The sequence below is a fragment of the Amblyomma americanum genome, chromosome 2 (assembly GCF_052857255.1).
Source record: "Amblyomma americanum isolate KBUSLIRL-KWMA chromosome 2, ASM5285725v1, whole genome shotgun sequence".
Lineage (NCBI taxonomy): Eukaryota > Metazoa > Arthropoda > Arachnida > Ixodida > Ixodidae > Amblyomma > Amblyomma americanum.
Genome location: NC_135498.1, coordinates 99,016,436 through 99,035,577, shown reverse-complemented (window position 1 = coordinate 99,035,577; position 19,142 = coordinate 99,016,436). Strand labels below are relative to the sequence as shown.

The 19,142-nt window shown below is 45.7% G+C and overlaps 2 protein-coding genes across 2 annotated transcripts; both read left to right on the top strand.

The window, feature by feature from the left end:
- Positions 1 to 211: 211 nt before the first annotated feature.
- On the top strand, positions 212 to 5,511 carry LOC144119924 (carboxylesterase 1D-like). Its single transcript, XM_077652426.1, has 4 exons — positions 212 to 216; positions 787 to 1,097; positions 2,740 to 2,965; positions 5,454 to 5,511. Exons 1-4 carry the CDS (start codon positions 212 to 214, stop codon positions 5,509 to 5,511), a joined length of 600 nt encoding a protein of 199 aa, XP_077508552.1.
- Positions 5,512 to 11,464: 5,953 nt separating this feature from the next.
- On the top strand, positions 11,465 to 18,314 carry LOC144119923 (uncharacterized). The gene is made up of 3 exons (XM_077652425.1): positions 11,465 to 11,479; positions 13,792 to 13,949; positions 17,921 to 18,314. The coding sequence occupies exons 1-3, from the start codon at positions 11,465 to 11,467 to the stop codon at positions 18,135 to 18,137; spliced, it is 390 nt and encodes a 129-aa protein (XP_077508551.1). The 3' UTR covers positions 18,138 to 18,314.
- The last annotated feature ends 828 nt before the right edge of the window (positions 18,315 to 19,142 follow it).

Genomic DNA, 19,142 nt, shown 5'->3' with positions numbered 1-19,142 from the left:
CACAGTGTCCTGGCTAATTACCCCGATTCATTTGGCTCTAAATTCACCACGATGTCTAGCATTCTCGTTTTCCTCAAAAAGGCCAATCAGCAACTCGCCTGAAGGAAAATTACTTTTTCTCTTATACAAAACAATGAATAAACTAAAAGATGTCGAAGTAAAACTAATCATTAAAGGCACAGTGAAACAAAAAGTAGCAGGCTTTGGCAAAATGGTGTGAAGGGAAGAAGTGGGAACAGAGGAAACAAAAATGTTACGTGGCAACTGTGTGGCATCACATTTCGCGTCCTTTCCACACTCATGACTGTTGTATTTTCTGTTTGTTTACTGTGTATTTTTGGTCCTTGGCATCCGTGCACTATGAGCCTTATTTCAACTACTTGTGGACAAGAACAGGGAACACATCCTACCGTTTTTTCACCCCCTCTGAGCTGTAATTGAAAACGGTCGGTGTGGAAAGCTCGTGATTGCAAAAAAAAAACACAACTTGCTTTCTAGAAGCCTCCCTCGTATGGCAGTCGCTGAAAGGAGAAGCCACCGATAGCCGTGGACGTTCGAGGCAGCAGTGCGCTAGAAATCTTGGAACGTTTGTGACATTAATTCGCCACTTATTTAACGCCTCTCCTATTCTCTAGTCAATTGCTGACGCAGCACTGTAAACGGACTATGAATCCTTGGACTTCGGTCCTCCACGCCTCTTTTCTTTTTCGCAAAAAAAAAAATGCAAAATAATTTAAGTAATACTCTCCAGAGTCTGAAAATTGCGAAGCGAGTGTTTCGTGGCAGATGCCTGCAGGTGACGCCTAACGGCTCAAACTCAGAGTGGCCACAGTCGCCTGCTGACAGAGGCGGTTACGCTCAGCCGATTGAGTACAGCGAGGACTGCCTGTATCTGAACGTGTGGAGCCCCGCTGAGCCCTGTGACTACACGAGCTCCTCGTGCGGTCCTGCCCTCCCAGTTCTGGCCGTTCTGTTTAGCGTGGGTTTCGTTCGCGGTGGAGCCGACTGGTATGACGGCGCGGTGCTCGCCAGCCTCAGCGGCATGGTCGTTGTGGCGCCCAACTTTCGGCTCGGTCCTCTTGCTGTTCCCATCAAAGGTGAGTGAGAAGTAGACTGAAGGCCTATCGTTAGGCCTAATGGGCGCTCAGTGCAGACAACTCACTCTCAGAGGTGATGGGCGACAAACATCTTTAATGTACAACGAGGATGAACAATACACACAACGGATACAAAGGGTTCCATGAGGTAGGTCACTTAGCGGCCTGTTCAGACTGAACGTTCGGGCACATGCACGACAAGCGTTAGGAAACTCAAAGTCCTTGAATCTGGTGTTAGAGATATATGTGCATGATTGAGGTGGCTCTGCGTTTACTGTCATGTTAATTGTGGCCGTGGCACTCCGTGACGTTAAATTTCTCGTTCTTTACCTTCGACCAGTGAGTGCAATTCAGGCAAGCGTTCTGCCGAATCGTAGTGTTGGTCACCATGTATGTGCCTCTATTTTTTAGAGATATTCATGCGTCTATGTGTTGTGTGTTTCATACGGTCTGCGCAAAGTTGCCCTACACTTGGACGGGCATTGAGGGGATGGATGGAGAGGTGTTATATTGCTCCCTTTATTTTCACCTCGTGGAAGAACTAAGCTTATGTGAGTGGTTCTTGTCGTCTTTTTGCGATGCTGCCGTGTTTTAGGTTTGTTTTTTTCTCGAAGCATTTTTCTTCGGCAGCATAGTCGAACACTGAAAAAGCTTTAGCGAATCGCACAAGAGTGACATTTGGGCGAGTTGGTAAGGATCCATTATGTTGCAGCACCACAATACTAACAGGCACAAGAAACGACAAGGCGAATTAGTCAATCCATTCTTCTACTATTCATGTCTGCGACAACGGACTACTTATACAATTGTTTCGCACTGCGTTCTCTGCAGGGCAGTGCCCTATCCCATGTACGTTAAATTAACCCGGTCCTCTGCAAGCAGGACACCTATATCCCGAGACGCCCACCCTCCTCTCGGTCTCTGCCGCCCCCTGTTTTGCTAAGGAATCGTGGGTTATCTTGCCTTCGCATTACATGCCTCGCCCATTTTTCTTCTTGGTTTCAACTTTGATATTAATTCGCGTTTGTTCCCTGGTCCATTCAGTTCTGTTTGTCTCTTAACGTTACATCTGCATATACTTTCCTCATTTCCTTCCAGACATGTGGTTCTCTCAGGTGCTGCAGCAGAAGGCAATATTCTTGCCTGACAAGGGTCGCAGCACTCAAAACAGGCGAACACTTTGCAGTAAACAACAGAGCAAGTAATACATTCATTAAAAATGTAATAAATAACTCACCGAAACAACAAAATATTTCAAAGGTCTAGCACAACTGCTTAAAAATAAATAAATGAGGTTGAGGTACACATGGAAGTTATCCCTTAGTATGAAGAAAATATCTTTTCACAAATTTTTTTAGCACCACGGTTGAGCACAAGTACCTCTCTTGCTTGTTCTTCCTCCCTAGGAACAAATTCACCGTCGCCGTGCTGCACTCCTCGATGCTATAGTCCGTTCGACGTGATGGCGTAGCCGCACATTGAGATACGAGCCTCAAATAATTTTAGTGTAGCTCTGAGGCCATAGTCACAGACTTTAGCGACTCTGTCGGAGCGATGTCGGAATGACTCCAAATAGTCCTTCCCTAATCACAAATCGCCGACAGAGAAGTTAAGCGTGACGTGATCGCATTGCTCCTTGCAGAGAAGAATCCGCAAGGGCTGCCGCTACTAACCTCATCGGACCAGCTGCAGGCGATACATTGGATGTGGCACAACATCAGGCACTTTGGCGGCAACATCAGCCAGATCAACGTGCTGGGCGCTGGGGGCGGAGCGTGGACCGTCGGCGAGTTGCTGCTGTCCAATCGAGAAAGCTTCCGGGACCGCATCCAGAGGGTGGCTCTCCACGGTGGATCTCCTCTGCGCAGGTGTGGAGCGCTTGTCTCTGGCTCAAGCTGTCCCGTTGGTTTCTGTTTGTCTCCCTAACAGCATATTATTTTACAGTGCGGCTGTATAAATAATGTAGGCTCGTTTCAGGGCGCTCGGCTTCCGCAAACAAACACCAGCACCTGCACCTGCAGGTGCACATGTGCACACCTGTGCATAGATAAGCGTCGGTGCAGGGCAAGAGTAGACTGACCTTTGCGCTTTCATTGGAGGATCAGTGATCCCTTCATCTAGCGTCATGACCACACTCCCTCTAATAGCTCTGGTTCTGTCGTAGCTCGCCAGTCGGTCGCAAACCAGCGTTTGAACGCGCTGTGACGCAGATGCTTTTTACAAGGCCAAAGAAGGTGGCCACAGCTCGAAGAAAGCTCCTGTAGAAACTATATGCTTGAACGAGGCCCTATTAACTTCACTCAGCGCAGTGCGCAACTTTCGATTCAATAGGATTGATTGGTACTTCTCTGGCTACGTGAGCTTCAAGGTATCGTCTGGAATCTGGCATACATTATCACTGGAAATAACAAGGTCCGCTACATCGAAAAAAATCCGTCTTCAAAAATAGGCGGGCTTCATTGGCCGCTCAGTTTCGAAACACACTGGGAGCGGCTTCTAGTATTCAGTCTCTCCCGAGCCATGAATGTTTCAAGTCTTACCTTATTTTCGATCGAAGCATCTAGTTTCACGCAGCGACTTTTTAGGCGGAACGAGATACCCTTTGTCCGACATAAGCTGGATTAAAGGCTCTAAATTTTCACCCGAACGCCGTCCAATTTTGTGATTGTACCGTTTCAAAACTTCAGTGTTACTTCATTCCCTCTTGGCACCAACAGTTAGGTTGGCCTACCCTTATTAATTGAAAGTTTTGTTAATGCGATAACGTTATAGTTCACGTTAGCATTAGAGCATACGTGCTCAATAGCTAACGAAGGCCTTGATTCTGGCAGTCTTGATGCCGTAAGTAGCATCAGAGGGTTCTTGCACAGCTTCCGCCCTCACCGTTCGACCATGTTCCTGCGTAGCATTCGCGGTAATGCAGGACGTACTACGCCTGTCGCTATGGACGCTGGTGGCGCTGGTGAACACTCTCAAGGTTCAGTTACACTACACAGAAATACCCTCGAAAGCAGAAGATTGGACAGCCGTCGCCGTCGCTCAATTGGTAGAGCACCGGACGCGGAATTCGGAGGTCGTCGGCTCGGATCCCACGGGCGACATGTGGTTTTTATTCCGATTTATAATCAATTATCTTTGAAAAGAATAATAATAATCAACTTTTTATCTCCCATTGACGAACACCAAAAATTAAAAAAAAACATATTCCTTATGCTTCTTGCTTTCGGAGACAGTTGGCTTCCTTCGTGTAAGCAAATGACAGGATGATGACAAATACGGATGCTAGGATAGGTGCGATTGCAGTTTCATTTACCTTCGATTTTTACTTTTATGTTTTCACCCTAATGAATGCACTTACTCTAAGCCGATGCTTCACAGATGCGACAAAAATTTGCTTCAGGGAGATGGTGTTATGGTGCGCTGCGGTTCTGGAAGGTGGGGCTAAGTTGGGGAGGTGAGGGAAGTGTGGTGGAGAGTAGGTGAGCAACCCCTAGCTTAACGAGTTGGGTGGGGAGGTGGCTTATGGTTGATGCTTTTGAAGAGAGGCTACCATTTCTACTTCACTTATCAATTCGATTTCACCGTTGCTTTTCCGTTCCTCTGCTTCGCGGGCTTCTACAGGGTGGAGGCATCGTGGAGTGTTTATGTAGATGGGTTGGTGGTATGCGGCGATACTGGAAGGTAGAGTTATGTAGAAGAGGGTGTGATAGCGCTTCTTAGGGATTAAGGTGGGCGAAGTGGTCTGGGGAGGTGGACCGAGGGTAGCGGTGGGTGGATAAGTGGGTGGGCAGTCCGCTAGCTAAGGAGTGGGACAGGGAAGTGGCTGCTTGCTTCACGAGAGCGAAAGCTTCGCTCTACGAGTCTTCACAGAGACAGCGCCGGCATTTTCGCCAAGTGCCACTGTTAATGCTATCGTGGTATAAGCTGCCAGCCTTCCAAATAGCTGCATGCGCCTGTTTTTAAAAGTTACAACTGTTGGCTCAATATATTTAACGAAAAATGCCCGCTTTTAAACCTGCCCATGTCACAACACGGGATGGATTTTGTTCGGACGAGGACGATTTTTATTTGTCACTCCGTTCATACACACCGCGCTTACAGCCCGGGGGTATTTCTGTCAGCAGCACTGTCAAGCGAAGGCTTTCTTTACCTACGACATCGAAGGGTGCGTAAAATCATTAAAACCATTTTGTAAGCAACCTAAATGCATTATTTTACTATAAGAGCATGGCTAAAATTAATCTCTGCGACCTCCTTAGCATTTCTGATGCTATCGCGAGCACTCAGAATGGACAGGTTTGGTACAGTAGGCAGGCCTGCATCACCATGCTTGTATGACTTTAATCCTGACCACAGTAATGTTCTGTACGGCAGAGCAAATGGGCCCACGGTGGAATCTGGCTCGTCATCTTAGGATCGAGGGCGCGGTCGTATGGAGTTGGGGAGAGACATAGTTCACTTCCTCTGTCTATGGCCCGGCTCTGGAAAGGAACTGGTTGCAACGCTTCAAGTGAACGACTGTTCTAAGGCTGTTTAACTTGCTCTCTCATTCAGCAGAAAACGTTCCCGAGTGTTGTGCATTTCTGCCAACTTAAAACAAAATGAATACTTTGACAAAATTTCTGCACGTATTCGACGATGGGAAGAACACTTCATATCTTACTGTCTCTTGAAATTTTAGCTGGAAAAATCTGAACTTTTAACTGTGAACATTGACGATCATGTCTTGTGGAAAAATCACGCAGGTAGTTACTCAGACCCGCTAAAAAAATTCACCCTTGAAAGAAGTAATCGAATGTTGTTACCCTATGCCCACTCAATTAGAGCGCGAGAATCACATGTTTGTTTCCTGCAAAGCATTAGCCACGACTTTATAAAAACAAGGTGTCTCACAGTGTTAATGCGACTTTTCAGGCTTCCTTCTATATTGAGTGAATGAATGAATAAATATTTTAAAGAAAACGGCGCAATAAAATATGCAAGGAAACAGTTTCTGAAATTCATTGCTCGGTTTTCTAATACGTGCTTCCTTCTGTATTGCTTTTCCCTGACCCTTCTTGGCTCGTTACACATTTGCGTTTTTTTTTGTGCACATCTGTGGCTTTTGAGGGCTGAAGATGCTTACGTGGGACTGTCTTGCGCTGGGCCGTGCAAAGCTGCAAAGACATCTTTCAAATACAGCTTCACTTTCATAGCTTTCACTGAAAACAAATTAACTCCGGCTCAGAATACATTGCAGAAAATTGAGGAACGAATGCTGTTCTCGTTCACAATGTGCCAGGTATGCACCCATCCGCGCATACCTTGTGGAGAAAGCTTTGGGCTGCGGGCCCGCTTCCAGTGAATGCCTGGACACCGCGGATTCCTCCCTGCTGGACAAACTCGCATCGCTCCGTCTCCAGGGGCCGCCAGCCCCACTGACAGTGGCTGAAGCCAGACCTGGTAATCAACGTGTGGTCTTGCTCGGATTTGTCGCTGGACAAGGGAAAGCGCTGCTTGACGACCTGCTTCACGACATCGTCAGTGACACCAGTACTGAACCTGCAGCGGTAAGCCCCGCCCATTTGCTTATCGCTTAGCGCGATTCACAGAGCAGATTTCCTCGCAAACAGTGCGTCCTAACATGTACTGCGCTATGTAAGCCACTTGAGAAAGCCAGCCATACTTTCTGGTAAACCTTGGTACTCCAAGCGCGTAGGGCGACGCAGATTGTTACGGATACCCACCTTTGCGTACAAGGAGGTGAACGAGCGGATTTCACGTGCAAATGTTTTCTATTTAGCTCGTATTCACTGTACTGTGGTCGGTCGAGTGCTGATCAATGGGAATTTCTTTTTTTCGTGCAAGTAAGCTGTTGCTGCAGTTCCTTTATGCGCTCTTGTTGGCGTTCTATGCGCTTGACGTGAACAGTTGTTATGAGCGCTTAGGGAATTCATACGAGAACGTTACGAGAGGCAGCTTTCAGAGGCAACTGAAAAATTCGTAATCACTGTTTCCAAATGCGTTCCTTTATTGCCAGTCCACCGTCTTGTAGCTACGTTTCAGCAGTGTCATTTCAGAGGTAGAAGGCTTTATAGCAACTGTGCAAAATGCAATACAAATATTAAAATTGTTACTAAACGGGTTCCTTCAGCAGAACCTTTAGTGGAAACCTCGAGGTGGCCATGCGCACAGCTTCTCGTCGTAAGAAAAGAAATACTCCACAGCAAGAGCTAGATCAGCCATTCTGGATAATAACCAGGCCACTCATGCCTGAGGTGGAAATTGTAGCTTCGCTCCACATTAGTAGGAAATATCTGATCCCATCATTGTTTCACCGAGAGAGCTCTAAACAAGTATGAATGCAAAAAGAATTTGTCAGGTTTGGCGGCGCGAGTCTTTGCATAGGTCCCCTGGCGGTGACAGTCTTAAATTCATCGAGAGCGTGCAGAGACGTGTTGGGCTGTGCCAAACACGCTTCGCGTGTATTCTTATTTCACTTTATGCAATGATATCGCCTAGTTCATCTTCGCGGAAAGCTGCAAGTCCTTACTGTTACTTTGTGGAGTCCCACAACAGTTTACAAAATACGAAGAGCCAGGAACCGGAAGTTTGGCGCTTCCCAGGCAAGTGTCAAGGAAATCAGAGGAGCTATACTGCAGAGTCAAAACGTTCCGTTTCTTTACAGTACGATGGGCCTAATTCATATCGTATAACAAAACTAGCAATAATAACCCCGCCGCTGAGACTAACGCGAAACCTTGCAAAAGCTGACTCGCTCACTAAAGGCATGGAAGGTGTGTGTGTGTGTGTGTGTGTGTGTGTGTGTGTGTGTGTGTGTGTGTGTGTGTGTGTGTGTGTGTGTGTGTGTGTGTGTGTGTGTGTGTGTGTGTGTGTGTGTGTGTGTGTGTGTGTGTGTGTGTGTGTGTGTGTGTGTGTGTGTGTGTGTGTGTGTGTGTGTGTGTGTGTGTGTGTGTGTGTGTGTGTGTGTGTGTGTGTGTGTGTGTGTGTGTGTGTGTGTGTGTGTGTGTGTGTGTGTGTGTGTGTGTGTGTGTGTGTGTGTGTGTGTGTGTGTGTGTGTGTGTGTGTGTGTGTGTGTGTGTGTGTGTGTGTGTGTGTGTGTGTGTGTGTGTGTGTGTGTGTGTGTGTGTGTGTGTGTGTGTGTGTGTGTGTGTGTGTGTGTGTGTGTGTGTGTGTGTGTGTGTGTGTGTGTGTGTGTGTGTGTGTGTGTGTGTGTGTGTGTGTGTGTGTGTGTGTGTGTGTGTGTGTGTGTGTGTGTGTGTGTGTGTGTGTGTGTGTGTGTGTGTGTGTGTGTGTGTGTGTGTGTGTGTGTGTGTGTGTGTGTGTGTGTGTGTGTGTGTGTGTGTGTGTGTGTGTGTGTGTGTGTGTGTGTGTGTGTGTGTGTGTGTGTGTGTGTGTGTGTGTGTGTGTGTGTGTGTGTGTGTGTGTGTGTGTGTGTGTGTGTGTGTGTGTGTGTGTGTGTGTGTGTGTGTGTGTGTGTGTGTGTGTGCGTGCGTGCGTGCGTGCGCGCGCGCGCGCGCGCGCGCACTTTGCGGTTTTCGCAGTGCTTTCATTTGGAAACAGAATTAAGAGACTTACAAAAGCTTTCGTTTTGGCTGTTATTGTGCGCAACCATGATTGCGCGGGTAGAAAGTGATGGCTACTGGCAGCAACTGATTTGTCAGGGCCCACGTACGGGGCCGCTTTTAACGCCAACTTAATAGCGTTAAGCAAACCACCCATCCGTTGTCATTATTATTATTCAAAAATCCTTATGCCGCGTGCGCAGTTTTCACTGTCGCCCCAGTACACTTTTATGTTGTATTATGTTCCTCTATTAGAAGCTAAGTAATTGGGCACTGACCTATATATATACAGATTCGCGTCATTATTAATGCGACTGTTCACCTCTGACAAGCTCTTCGCTTGAACAGAACCGTCAGGGAATCTGTATGGCATGGCGAACATTAGACGCACGACCGCACTCTTTTTCTCAGACTCGCACTGTGGAAATGTCCTTAAAGGTTGCTAGTTTTTAGGTAATAGCATAAGAGCCTCATCGCAGCGGAAAGCCGGTGTCGTCTGATGAGCAGTGTCACACCTGTCGAAGAAACTAAAGAAATCAAAAACTTTATGGCCGAGGGAGCGGGATCGATCAGCTTCGCCAGTCGATGCTTCGCACCAGCACTTCGTAACAACAGCTTATATAAAATCTCGTGCGTTAAACTTGCAGTCTCCCGCGCTGTGCTTGGAATATCGTATTTATCTACTACCAGTGTTACACGTGTTACACTGCCAGCCTATCGCGCTGTGGTTTTGGCGCCATCGTCTTCATCGTCTTCCATCCGTGCGCTTGGAAGCGGCATCAGATGGGCATGCAGCAAGCCACACGATACGGCGGCAGATTAGAAGCACTAAAGTTCAGTAAGAGGCCTAGTGCTTTTGCAGTTTCATCCGGTAATGGTAATTAAGCAACCTAAAATTTTTTCTTTTACCATCACGGCAAACGGCATTAAATTAAGACTGTTTAATTCAGGAAACGAATCATTTTCACGTGAGAACCTTGGACTCAGCCCCTCTTCACTTACTTTATAAAACTGCCGCCATATAGAACGCTGATTGCTCGCTTCCGGAACACCATCTGGCGGAGGTTGGGATCCCTATGGGCTGGTAACGCAGGACGATACTATTGAACACAATCTGGTCAATAAGCGCATTCATTGCCACTAATCGCTATTAACATTCAACGCATTGTATAACGCGCCGAAATTAGTTGCATTCATCCACAATAAAATGTGTAAGGCAAAACATGCCGCCGCCCTATCACTCACTGAATTATCAAAACTGGTCATGTATTTCAACAAGCCTTGAATATCGAGTCAACTGCCCATTGTACGCTGTTCTTGCATAACTTTTGTGGTCCCTAGAGAAAGCCAGTAATGGAACGTTCTTCCGCGGGAAGACTACCGAGAATTCGAACTAGCTGTGACATGCTGACGCCATCCATCGCATTCTAATCAGCAAGATTGCACTTTCTCTGTGCCGTAACCCTCTTTGCCATTTATCCGGCCCAAGAGAGGAAGGGAGGTGAAATTGGCCAACAGTTTGGGAGCTTTGCAAGGTTGTCCCTTTTGTAGCGATAGCTACATTACGGTAGCATTTCGAGCCTTCAGCGTTGCTGCGCCGCCACGCTGTCACGTGGTTGGTCACGTGGCGCAGAGCAGCTGCCGGCGGCGCGGCGCCGTGGCTGATCACGTGGTTCGTCACGTGGTTGGTCACGTGACCAAGTTCCACTCGGCCAGCTGTAGCTATCGCGTCACTGCAGGTTTAACCAGAGCTAAACCACCACCAATTTTTGCACTGTGATTAAGAGCTTGTGAATATAGTAATTTAAAATAAAAGTTTGTGCCATAATTTTTTAGCACGCTGAGCTCTACATCCTGATTTACATCACGTATTCATGCGACGTTCATCTACAGGAGCAGTGGCTAGGAGCACTGCAGCACCAACTTAACTTGACCGGCCTAAAGGCGCTGTTTGACGATGCACGGGAAAAAAACCCTCCAGGCGCGGACATCCGGGTCCGTTTCCTAGAAGACCTGTTGGTCCGCTGTCCCGTCGAGCTTTTCAGCGACCTCGTACGCGGCATTTCCTTCATCTCTTACGGCTTCGTCTACGTGACAGATGTGAGTGTTCATACAAACATACGATTGAGTGCCATAAAATGTGAAACTTGTTGGAATGACAACAACCGATAGCATTGCCTTCATTTACGCTTAATGTACGTATGAAGGCGCAAGTTCTTTTTTTGCATAATAACCACCAGAGCTTAAAGAAAATCGGCTTCACTAGGCCCTTATAAAGGGGAAGTGCAGCTTAAAGCAAATGTTTTTTGCTAGCCCTCTGTAAAGCAGGGGGGGGGGGGGGGGGGGTGAGCACCACATCAGGTCTTCTGTCAGGTTCTTAGCTGCAGGGCCGATGTGTCACGTTCGGTTTTCCAGTACTACTGAAAAACAAGAAGATAAGTGTGGAAGCCCGTAAACTGTAGTTTGCACCATAGCAGCATGCCTAAGGAATTTCGTCCTCATTTCGGTCCGATCGTCATCTTAAGTCTTGAGAATGGACGTGCAAACGAGCTCCAAAAGCTCCTTCATCAACCTCGTTGATAATGTTGATGTCATTTGTTCGTATAGTGCGGTGGCACGGGAGATAAAAGAAGCACACATCACACAGAGAGGGCGCTGTGTACTTGAGCACCTTGTCTTGAGCGTTTCTTTTTTTCATCCGTGTCCCTTCGCTGTTTCGACAATATCAACACTAACTTTGCCAAACCTCCACATTGATCACTGGCAATGTCTAATTCATGGGTCTGAAACCCTTAAAGGGAAATGAAAGTTCTAAGTGTACGTGCACATCATGCTTTAAAACTGTGTTAGGCATAAGATTAGACATAACTGGATGGCCGAAAAAAAAGTTGCTTCTTGAGGACTAAGCTAAACTGTTGACTCTATGCTTTTTCACATTATCGCAGCATAAAAATTTGCGCTGATGAATGAAAACATCTACTCCTACATCAGGATTTGTACTTCAGTGTCTTCGTTTGCAGCAAAGTAAAGCGGTTCTCAGATACGAAATCCTCGATGACAGGACAGCGATATGAGACTAATTTGAGTGTCAATTTACTCAACGAGCTGCATGACAAGTTCAGTCAGAATAACCCTGCTCTTACATCCTTCGAACATCCAGTCCAGCGCGACCTAAAACCAGCCTTGGTGTACCGCGTGTTTCACCTCAGATGCTCTGCAATTTTTTAAAATAGGCTTTTTAAGCAAGAACAGCGCTTTTTTCGGCATTGCATTGTCAACAGTGTAGCGCATCAGACTGCGGCTAAGACGTGCGTACTATAGTAGGCTGGTTAACTAGTATCAAGGGGTTAACTTTTTAACTATTACAGTTAGTGTCCTTATTTAAGAAGAGGGGCGTAGCCCGTCCTAAGCAACATCGATACCAGCTTTTAATATTTTGAAAACGCAGTTACCGTCGGCGCTGTAGCCCAAACAATGTTGGATACATCGCGCCAAAATACATGCGCTTTCAAGAAACTTGAAGTCAAAACAATCTCTCCAGTGCATGTAACTCATTGAAATAGCCAAAATTTGTTGGACCACAGCGACGAGGGTAATTGCGTTTTCGAAATTATAAAAAATTGATATGGATATTACTTAAGTAGGTTACCCGTCTATCAGCAAATAAGACGACTTACAGTAATAGTTAAAACTTGGTTACTCACTATAAGTTTACCTGTCTATACTAGTAAGCACGTTTTAGCTGTATTCTCACGAGAGAAGCACCGCTGACAAAGATATGTGGCGAAAGCCCTCTTCTAACTCACAAAACCTGTTTTTAAAAATTGCAGACCATTAGGTGAAACAGCCGGTATAGTAAATGCCTTCGCTTCTACGGCGGGACACTGCGCGAAGATTCAGTGGGTGCCTATTCACTGCATCTACGATTTCAAATAAGGTATAGCGTCACACTGGTTGGCAGCTATACTGCCCATAACAATGGACATACTCTACCCATTCCAGCAGCGAATACTGATGGAAAACTGCCATTAAAGCACTTATGTCAATAAACAGTGGTTAGTGCGCATTCAGCTAACCCTTGTTTCTCCAAAGTTGACCCACCCCCCTTGTAGTTTCCTATTTGATAGCTGCGTTGACCATATATCGATCATTTGATTCAACTGCACAGAAGGGAGGTCGCTTACACATGCTACCTACCATCTCAGTTTGCAAAGATTCTCTGCGCCCTTGCGTGTAAGGTTACTCATGGAAAGTCATAGATCACGAAATACCGGTTAGGTTTCTAACTGTACACCGCGATCATTCATAGAAGAATAAGAATGTGGTAAAGAACATTTGGCAGGCTCTTTCGGGTCATGATTGGCAGTTTATCAATATGCCTCAAGAGAAAATTATATAAGAGCTGTATGTTACCGGCTAGTCACCTATGGGGCAGAGACGTGCCGGCCATCCAAAAGGGTTTAACTTGAAGTTAAGGACAGCGCAGCGAGTTATGGAAAGAAAAATCATGGGTGTAACTTTAAGAAACAGTAAGAGGGCAGAGTGAGTCAGGGATCAAACACGGATTAATGACATCCTAGTCGAAATCAACATGAAGTAATGGGCTTGGGCAGGGCATGTAATGCGAAGGCAAAATAACCGATGATCCTTCGAGGTAACAAACTGAATTCTAAGAGAAGGCAAGCGTAGCAGGGGGCGGCGGAAATTTAAGTGGGCGGATGAGATTAAGAAGCTTGAGGGATAAGGTGGCCGCCGCTGGCTAAAACAGGGTTAATTGAAGTGAAGTGATTTGGAAGAGGATTTGTGCTGCAGTGGGTGTAGTCAGGCTGCTGATGATGATGGCCACCATCATTCCGCCTCCAACCTTGTCTTGACTGGTGTCTTAATCTCTCCAACATGGTGCATCGCTTTGTAACATAAAATTCACAGTGTTCCCAAGTGGCACTTTTTGGAGGAGACACGTAATTTTTATACGCATGTCGTCAATCCTTAGTGAGAAGACAGTGTACGCAATGGAGCTTGAGGGCAGAGCCTATGCTTATGGCTCAAACACAGAATTGCCGTAACATTCACTTCTACAGTTAGCGGATGGATTAGTGCACGCGTCCTCATTCCTTTTCATTCTTTAGTCTGATGGTGCGGAAGGTGATGAGCCGGCGAATGCCTTCCCCGACCTGGACCTCCTGTTCGGCGTACCGCTAACGGCCCCGAACCGCATGTACCCCGAACGGCTCAAGCAAGCAAGCCTGCTGTTCATAAAGGCGTGGGCAACCTTTATGAAGACAGGGTATGGAATCATTTTATTACTTGCAATGTGATTGTTGCTTTTAGTATCTGAAAGTCTATCTCGGCTTTCAGGCGCTGCTGGACTTTTGGGCCTAAAACTGAAATGCGTGTTTTGAAAATTTCAGTGGAGCGGGCCGCTGAGGGCAGTTGTAACATCAGCTGCGCCATCTATTCTGCACTCAGAGACTGCAGCAAGAGGACAGGAACAAATTTCCATGTAATCTTTCAAAAGAAGTAGGGCCATCACTGTGACGTGGAATGTGAGCGGAACTTTCGGTCACGGTTTGACTGCAGCAGGAAACTTTATGTGCAGGATGTATTTTACAGATGGCGCCCCGGATATACGCGTTCCATTAGCAGAACATCTCTGTTTGCAAAAGAATTACAGCCGATTTAGCTTACTTAGCAAAATGCTAAGTATATTGTGTAGCACACCGAGTTTCATTTCGATTTCAGTTAGTGGCTGATTGTTAGCACTGGGGCGGATCTGAATGGTCCCCCAGAGCTAAATGCTGAATGGTCCCCCAGAACTAGGGACCTGAATGTTACCGCACTATAAAATTTTGCGGCCGCTTAACGCACCTTGAGCGGGCACTGCGATAGCTGTGCAATCCAGATCCACTGCTCACGGAAAGAAGTTGATAATGACAGCAACATGCAATGCACAGAGCTAGACAGGGGCAGTTAAGCACGAGGGGTGATCGGTTGCGGCGATAGCGTAGTGGTCTCGTGCAGTGGGCAGCGAAGCTGATCTGTCCACTCGCGGCCATGCTTTTATTTCGCAAAGTCTAGCTCGCTTCAGACACTCAAACAGACGTCGTGTTTTTTTTTTTTCGAGATTGGAAGCCTTGGTGCTAATCCATATCACCATGACAAATCGCCGCGTATCGGCGTATACCGGTCGAAAGATCTGAACTAATCCCTTCAGGGCGTCACTTTAGGTCCACATGATAAATTTGGGGGTTATGAACACTAGTAACTTAGCCCTGATCATTGAAGGGTTTCGATCTGATCCGGTGCCTGGCGGCGTTTTTACTTAGAACTGTACACTACAGCAGCAACAATCGAAATTACGTCGCTGTCGTGATTTCATTGAAGAGCAGACAAGTCCAGCTTTCTAGGGCAGAAATTTTGAAATATAGAAACTTGTAAGAGACTGTTATGGAAATATTTAAGGTAATGGTCCATTATTCTGATATGTAGCAAAATCTTTCTTTTAAAGCGTTTCCATCGGTCGCATCGATCGAAGAGTTAAGACTGTCATAGAAAACCAATGGGGAACGCTCTTGACGGCAGCAAAAACGTGAATAGAAAAAACAAATACAAGACTGCCGTCGGGTGATCTGCGGATATATTGATTGCTATTGTGAAATCTTAAAATTATATGAAAAAAATGTGTTCATAACCGGTCTCCCGCTCAAAAATGCTTTTGTCCAGGATTGCTGGGCATGAAGCGCTTCTCAGCATCGATGCTGAAAAACGCCACCCCGCAAAAGCGACGGCGCCGTGACGAAACAGAGAACTGACGCCAGTAGGAAACCTAGACAGAGTTCGTTTATAGAGTCGACTGCACATCTCATTCGCTACAGCAAAGCACTGTACTTGCATGGATATGATGGAGCAGGTTAGAACGGACCAACGCGGAAGATTTGAAAATTCTTTAACTTACATGAAATGCATTGCGTGGTTAGATTTTCGCTTCTTAGCGTCCACTTTTCCTGCCTGCGTAGTGGGCGTCTTTGGAATAATGCTCATGGTGCAAGCCGGACTCAGCGCTTTATGAGATTATCTAGTCCTTTTAATTATCCTCATTGCTTGCACCGTCAGATTGAAATACTGCTGTCAAGGTTACTTTCTTCCAAACGCAGTTTTTCAGTTCGATTTTAGGTTCAGATTTGCATCTGTGGTCCTCATCCGTTCTTTTCCGGAAGCTAAAGCTACAAACTTGGAGGGTAATTTATTTTAAACGCAATTTTTCGTCGAAGGTTAAGGCGTTCGATGGTAGTCTCCTTAAGAGGGAAAGAGGTTTTTAAATTTCTTTACTTATGGAATTACAACTACCAAATCTTCAGGAAACACGTATTTATTATGCTGATTCTAAATATGTCATTTAATTGTATGTAAATATGACATTTTGCACTTGTTTTTATGTTACATAACTTTTTGCCGAGAGCGTCCTTAAAATTTTTCCGCACTGAGCTTCCTAATGTGCATGTCAATGGTTTCTCTTGACATCAAGGTATACAATAAAACTAACATTATCATCTTACCTATTATAGAATTTCAGCGATAGTGTTTTGAAGCTGTAACTTCAGAAACAGGAATACAAATTTTTCTTCCCGTATCTTATGCGGCAACTTCAAAATCCTGTATAACTGAACTTCTATGATAAGTAGGATGATATTTTCCCCTATTGCATACCTTGATGTCAAGAGAAAGCAGCTTTTGGCTCCCGTGGATAGTTACTTAGAATAGGCTCTCTAAAAAAGGCCAAACGTCACAAATTCACTCATATCACAGGCTCAATAGCTTCTCATCTAATTGGCAAAACGCCGAATAGTTGGCGCATTTCTGGGACAAGCATATTTCGTTACGCTTGAAAAATTACTTTGATCTGTACTCAATAGCTCTTCAGTTTTGGTTTCGTTGTTCAAATTCAACCGCCGTCACCAAAGTGTTGCGCACGGATATCTGGCGACAAAGTACCAGGCCGCCGTGGGTCGCGTTTTTGTAATGGCGGTCAACTTTGCCCAACAAAACCTGAAGATCTACTTAGTGGAGACCAAGGAAAGTTTGCACACGTAACGAAATATGCACGTCCCACGAATGCGTCAAATATTCAGTGTTTTGTCAATTAGATGGGAAGCTATTGAGCCTTTGAGATGCGTGAATTTGTCACGTTTGGTCTCTCTTAGAGCGTCGAATCTAAATAACTATCCACTGCAGCCAAAAACTACTCTAAAAGTACCACCATAACACTCATTAAATGCTTCAAAAGGAGCTATTATTTGGTGCAGTCTCTTTTCCAAAGGCGCACAGTAAACAGGCAAGTTGAACGAACGTATCGCTTATACACTACGTTTTTTGCTCGCTCCACACGTACTGACAAGTACTGCTATTAAAAACGCAGGCTTGTTTTTCTATACTAAGAGGGAGAACTTGAGAGATCGCGAAAAAGTTGTAAAAAATGACCTGTGGAAATGCATGGTAAGCCCATCTTAAACAGCACCAGGCGCTCGAAATCAATCCGGAGCCCTTCATTACGGCATCTTTCGTAGACGATGTTTCGGTTCAGGACATTGAACTCCACAACTAATTACTCTCTCTTAAACCATCCCGCAAGACCTCCAACATGAACACAAACATCACCGTTTTCATTCTCTAACTTGCTCAGGAACCAGCGCCATTGCGCTCACTGCACTGAAGGAAGGCGGTTTTTATATATCAATTCTGCCGATGACCGCCGCTTTCTTCCTTTCTGATAAAAATTGTTTTTGGTAAAGGAAATGCCGCAGTATCTGTCTCATATATCGTTGGACACCCGAACCGCGCCGTAAGGGAAGGGATAAAGGAGGGAGTGAAAGAAGAAAGGACGAAAGAGGTGCCGTAGTGGAGGGCTGCGGAATAATTTCGACCACCTGGGGATCTTTAACGTGCACTGACATCGCACAGCACACGGGCGCCTTAGCGTTTTTCCTCCTCAAAAACGCAGCCGCCGCGGTCGGGTTCGAATCCGGGAACTCCGGATCAGTAGTCGAGTGCCCTAACCACTGAGCCACAGCCGCTTTCTTCCTTTCTGATAGCAATTTCATTTTAGAAGTCATCATTCCCGCTGTAAGGCAACATTGTCGTTTAATGCCGCGTTTTTAGTTTAATAAGCCCATCGGAACACGGAATGAGCTCTTTCAGGTTTAAAGTTTCAGGATGCTCCTAATACATTGACTTCCATGCATGCCGCGCCCGATGCCACAGGAGACTTCCGGCCGTCAATGGCGATCCGTGGCCGGTCGTCATTGAAGACACGCCCAAGACTGCCCTCGAAGTCGTCATCAGAGACGGATTCAAACTCTCCGCTCCCACACGATTCGCCGATAAAACCTGCGTCCTCATCAATGAGATCCTGAGAAAATCTGTCACGGATCAAGACGGCGACCCCAGCGAGTTTGTCACGAACGAACACCATGTGTGACAATGGTGTGTGCGGGCGCGTATTCAGCCGGAGGAACGCTTTCGGTTTTGTGCTTTTGTTTATTTTTCATATTCGTTGAGGCACTGATGTCAGCTATCTTTCTATTTTCTTCTTTTTGTTATTGAAGCGCCCGTCAAAGGTCTGAACGATTTGCTAGTAATCCTATTAATGCAGTTCTGATGCAGAGAGTGCGGCGAACTATATACCGGTAACTCTCGCCTTTCGCAATTTCTCTCTTGTCCCCAACTTTTGATGCGACAAGTAAGGTAGTAAGCGCTTATTTGTTCTGTACGCATCCACAGGTTAATTGAGCATTACTGTTAGCTTTACCTCATCAAGGATTCCTAAAAACCATGATTCAATTCTTACATGTGTAATTTTAAATGCATGCATGCTGTCTTTGTTCTTTAATAATTAGGAACCCGCCTTAGGAGGACGTCTGCCTCTAGCATAATTCTTCTTTGTGTATTAGATTTAACCTTTACATACACGAATGTGCATGCAGCTATATATGACAATGGTGACTGTTTGCATGTCTTTGTAGAATTTATGACACATTTTGTTTCTGAAATTCTGGCTCACGAGATGTTGCATTTGGGGTGTTGGTGTAAAGAGAAGGCGTCTGCAAGAACAATTAAATAAAAAGTCGTTCATGAAAGCGTAAGCAGTGGCATTTTCTCCTTGGGGTGTTGGTGTATAGAGAAGACGTCTGCAAGAACAATTACATAAAAAGTAGTGGCATTTTCTCCAATGGAGTGTCGCAGTGTCATATCGTTCTTTTATTTTTATGAGAGTGCTTCACACTGGCGTCCCATCGATCTGAAATAAAGGCATAAAAACTGCTTCTTGGGGCGTGTTTTGAAGCTCTTCTTTTCTCTGGGCTTTCTTATGACATTATACCTTTGGTAGGATCCGACTTCCACGTTAAAAGGGAGGGAATCAACACTCTCCAACAAAAGTCTTTGTAAAAGACACTAGGGAACGAAAAAATTGCTCTGTAGTATT